This window comes from Diabrotica virgifera, chromosome 8 (assembly GCF_917563875.1).
Source record: "Diabrotica virgifera virgifera chromosome 8, PGI_DIABVI_V3a".
NCBI lineage: Eukaryota > Metazoa > Arthropoda > Insecta > Coleoptera > Chrysomelidae > Diabrotica > Diabrotica virgifera.
In genome coordinates this window covers 105,086,848-105,091,824 of record NC_065450.1, presented here as the reverse complement: position 1 = coordinate 105,091,824, position 4,977 = coordinate 105,086,848, and the positions used below count along the sequence as shown (strand labels likewise).

The 4,977-nt window shown below is 33.0% G+C and overlaps 1 protein-coding gene across 1 annotated transcript; it reads right to left on the bottom strand.

Annotated features, from left to right (window-relative positions):
• Positions 1 to 2,936: 2,936 nt before the first annotated feature.
• LOC126890227 (E3 SUMO-protein ligase KIAA1586-like) lies at positions 2,937 to 4,553 on the bottom strand. The gene has a single exon (XM_050659081.1). The coding sequence runs from the start codon at positions 4,551 to 4,553 to the stop codon at positions 2,937 to 2,939; it is 1,617 nt and encodes a 538-aa protein (XP_050515038.1).
• Positions 4,554 to 4,977: the final 424 nt, after the last annotated feature.

Sequence of the window (4,977 nt, the reverse complement as noted above, 5' to 3'; positions counted from 1 at the left end):
TGTCAGCGCATGCGTTCTGGTAAAACAGAACCTCACATGTGAACTTTTTAACAATCAAAAATTTAGTTATTGCCGACAACTCAAAGAATTAATTCCTTCAAAATGTAGTTGCATTAGGTTTTTTCGGTAACCATTGGGTACACTTTTGTGTCTCAAGTTCACAGCTACCATACATTTCTAACAGTAACTTTTTTCTAACAGTAACAAAAAAACCACTATGTTGTTACTAGCTAAGTTTTTTTAACATCCTAACTCTACAATTCTAAGTTACGGTAAGATCTCCAGTGTTTTTTAATAGGTAATATATGGTAGCTAATTATAATTTCTTCTCTTTCAGCCCTGAAGAAGCCAAATTAATTCTCTTTGGCGAAAACGTTCGGCGAAACAATTGATACTCATTAGAGTCTTTCTTGCAGATTTCCCCAATATTTAAGAGTTTACTATTTAACTTATCTGCAAAGATTAAATTTCTTTTATATATATATATATATATATATATATATATATATATATATTACTTCTTGATATTATTTTCACTTTTTAAACACTTTTCCAACTGTTTTATTACATCAAATTGAATTATAGCGCGCTGCACTGCAGCTGTCAGTCACTCTTTGTTAAAATTTTCAAGGTTGCCTGCCTCTTGGCGAGATGTCAGTTTAGACCTGATATTTCAAACTCCATTTGCTTTTGTGTGCCTGTTGGGCTCAGATATCGACCTGCTGGTAACTATTAAACTTTAAATTTTCAATTTTGCACATTAGCATTAAAATCCTGTAATGATGTTACCTAAAGTTAAAATGAAGTATGCTTAAATACTACTAATTCTGGAAGTGTGAATCTGGTTTTTTCTTGGTTCATCCTTGACATCAAAAAAGCAAGCCGGCTTTTTTCACTTGTTTTTTATATGTGACTGTTACCACATGGTCTTGTCTTTAGCTGTATTAAAGTTTTTAAATATTAACTATACATTTAAATGTTATATACTTTTACATTGCATTGGTTCATGGATAAGATTTTTTACTATGTACAACTTATCTATTGCTACATGTCTTTTTAAGGTAACGCTAGTGCTTTTTTACCTCTCCTTTGGATGTTGTTTCTTATAACACTCTTTTTGTAGATGAACTGATGATGTCTACTGAGCAGTAGACGAAACGTCTTCAATAAATAGATGAAGTAGCCGAATTCTTTGTCTCTTTTTTCACCCACTTGACCGATTAAACCCTACACTTACGAGTGCTCCTTTATATATATATATATATATATATAACAATGGATGGGTCATTTATTTGATGAATACCATGATTTTCACATGTAGTATGTATACGTGTCGTATTAACAGGTATAATAATTATTTGATAAGCATTAACTTGTACAATCATCGTTTTTTCTTGAAAGATGTGGGTACTTGTACAATTGTTTTTTCCATTGGTGATTAAAACATCTAAACATGGTTGTTTATTTCTTCGCAGTACTTGTAGTGGGCAATAATAATAATCTTCTATCTCTGGACACAATTCGTCGGTTGTCCAACTTACTTCCTTACTGTGGAGTAGGAAAGGCTTTTCAGGTAATATGGTAAGATTATGTAAAGGTACGGGAAATATATGAAAATAACGAAAAGGAGTATTAATTATTGGAGTATGTACCTTAAATAATATTAAATTTTCTCGTATAATAACTTGTGTTGAAAATAAATTATAATAGTTCATAAAATTCTTTAGAATAGGAATATGTCTTACTTTATATTTTTCATTTAATTTATTAATTATTAATTCCAACTGTTTTGGATTTATTATAGTGTTATGCAAAATATTAATTTTTGCTAATGAAATAGCTCTTTCTAAGTTATTGAGAAGAAATTGTAAGTCTTTTAATTGATTAATTAAATTATCAATTATTATACTTAGAGAAAAACCTTTTTTTTAAATGTAAGAGTTCATTAACTTCTTCTGTAACTACTTTTACTTGTTTCTTTAGAAAATTTTGATTCTCTCGTAAAATATTAAAATTATCAGAATATAATCTTGTCATTTCTTCTAACAAGGTATGATGCTTATATAAACTTATATTAAGTTGTTTCTGATTTTCAGATAAAATATTAAGATATTCATTAAAATATTTTTCATCATCAGTATCTAATGTACCGAATAACCATTTTCATACTTTTTCAACAGCATCAATAAGTGCTCTCTTAATTCTAGGTTTATATGAAAATATCATTAATTGATTATTTATCGTAGTGCTTAATCTAATAGCTTGATTAATTTTACTTAGAACTAATATAGATAAATCATTTGTATCATTAATAGAATTATTCATACTTAATAATTCATTATATATATTCTTATTTATCTCTAATGGTTCACTTAAATTTACATGATACACAAAGGTATGCTTGGAGAGAATAGGGCGTGCTTCTCCTATTTGTACTGGTAATATGGGATTAATTATCTTTTGTATTTCCAAACTTTGACTTCTTGTTTGACTTTGAAGTACAAGGATTGATAGTAGTAGCAGCATTTGAAGCGTCATCTACAACAAAACGTTGAGGTTTTAGACTTCTTAAATGATATACTCTACTATCTTCTTTTATTTTGTTATCTCCAATTAATTCTGGATTAGATAACTTTTTATAAGGCTGACTGGCTTTTTCTGATCGTTGATCAGAAGCAGTGGTGTAGTGGCAAAATTTTCAGTGTGGGAACGCTAAATACTGACTTACAATCCAATTCTGAGGGGTACCCCCTCCCCCCACATAAAGAGCGGGGGGTCCGGTTCGGGGGGCCTGTAGCCTATGGAATGGATGATAAAATTTTCACAGGGAAGAAGAAAAAATATAAGATGTAACATGTTTTTATGTATACGTTTACTAACAAATTCAAACACAAAGATTAAAAACTGAACATATTCAATAAAATTTTATAATGTATTTACAAATAAATGGCAAATGCATCTTCTTCCTCTTTGTCAGGTTGGAGGTTGGCTCGTCGAGTTCTAGTATCATCAGCTGTACGGTGTCGTCTTAACCATGCCTTGACGTAATTCTCTGGTTTCCATGTCTGGATACTTGGTCCATTCAACTTGATAAACATCAATGCTGATACGTGCTCGATGGTCAGTTTTGACCGTGTTGGCGATATAATAATATTCATGTGACTGAAGCCACGTTCACACTCTGCTGAACTGCAAGGAATAAGCTTTGTGCAGTTTATCAGTGGGTTTAAGTCCTTCGGAATCGTAGTGCTGTTTTCCAGGTAATCTCTGAAGCTGTTCTTAATTTTGTTGGCATTCAACCTAAATCTTGCACAGAGATGTTCGATTTCTTGTTCACCGTGTCCAACATATTTCTCTGGAGGCCAGTTGTTACTTTCAAGTACTTTCAGTTCTGAAAGGAGATATTCATACTCTTTTTCATAATCATAATTGTTCCCTGTGGCTTTATTAGATGGTTCGTTACTGCTTCTTGTTGTGAAAAGTCTCCGTTTTAGGTTGTTGATAACACTTGATAGCAACTGCTGGTCATTAATAGCAGTTATTTTGTTGCTACTTGTTAAGGGAACATGACAAAAATTACCAGTGATTGCAGCTCTCTTGGCCTCAAGGGTCTTAGTTCCAGGTTTTTCTTTAAGGCACTCGAAAAAAGCAATTAACCTTCTTATGAGTTTGTCTGCATAAACAACAGTTGCCTCCCTATTTTGAAGACATTCTGAAACCATTGTTAATTCAGCTAATATGTCATACATTATCGCCAAATCTGACAGAAACTGAGTTGATGTCAAGCGCCTAATCAACCCACCGTACATTGCTCGTTCGGTTGTTGTTCTGTTCTTGTCTTCTTGGGCCTTCTTAAAATGGGAGTACAATGCTTGATATCCATACCAAACGGCCATAACAGTTTTAAATGAACTGGAAACCCATCTCGTGCCCAAAATGCGACCAACTTTCTGTAGTTGCAAATCAAGCTCACTAGCACACTCGGCTAGTTCTCTTTGGTTTTTAGGCGATTTACTATACAGAGTGTACAGTTTGTCCATAAACATTTGAAAATGGTTAATAGCCCCAACGTCATTGATAGAGTCACTCACAGCTAACTCTATCCTATGGTTCATGCAATGCCAAGGAACAATGTTGGGAAACTGTTGTAGTAGCTTTTCTACGACGCCAGATTTTTTACCTAACATGACACTAGCGCCATCACAGGCAAATGCAACTAAATTCTCTTTTAGGTACTCAAAATCAAACCCATATTTTTTCAAACAACCTAAAAGTGCCTCAAAAATAGAATCAGCAGTTTGGTTAGGCAATTCAATTAGGTCTAAGAATAAGACATTTGGTGGCAAATCTTTGCTGGTTTCACATTTTAAATAAACAATCAAGGTAGATTTATCACTTAAGCTTGTAGATTCATCGATCAAAATCGAAATTTTACCTGAAATGCTTTTCACCTGTTGAGTAATTCGCTTTTTCATTTCATGAGAAATGTGGTCAATGATTTCAGTTGCACTAAATCTAGAGTGTAATCCTACACCAATGTCTACACCATTCATTTTCTGAAGTTGCAAAAGTTTAGAATAATCAGAAAAGGGCCTATCATTTTTTGCCAAATAGTAAGCTGATCAAAATACTTTAATTGTAGATTCTAGATTGGAAACGTTCATTTTATCACAAACGTTTTCAATAGTTTCCTCGTTCGCCTTAGCGGTTATGCTCTCAGCAGTCAAGTGGGCTGATGATTGCTTGTGAAGAAAAATTTTTTTTCTTAGGGAAGTAAGTTGGGCAGACTTACTAGACCCATTGAATGTTATTGCAAATGTGCACCATTCTTTAGAAATTGATGTACGTTCCTTTTTAAAAGCACCAAGATGAGAAACGGTGCTACATAATGTACAGCCTAATGAACCGTTTTTGCAACCCAACCATGGGAAGGCTTCTTTTTTGCGTTCCCACATATCAATAGTCCATATAGAAGGC

What these genes read in the sequence shown, in the direction of transcription:
- LOC126890227 (XM_050659081.1), bottom strand. Translation starts at nt 4,553, where the DNA reads ATGAATGGTGTAGACATTGGTGTAGGATTACACTCTAGATTTAGTGCA.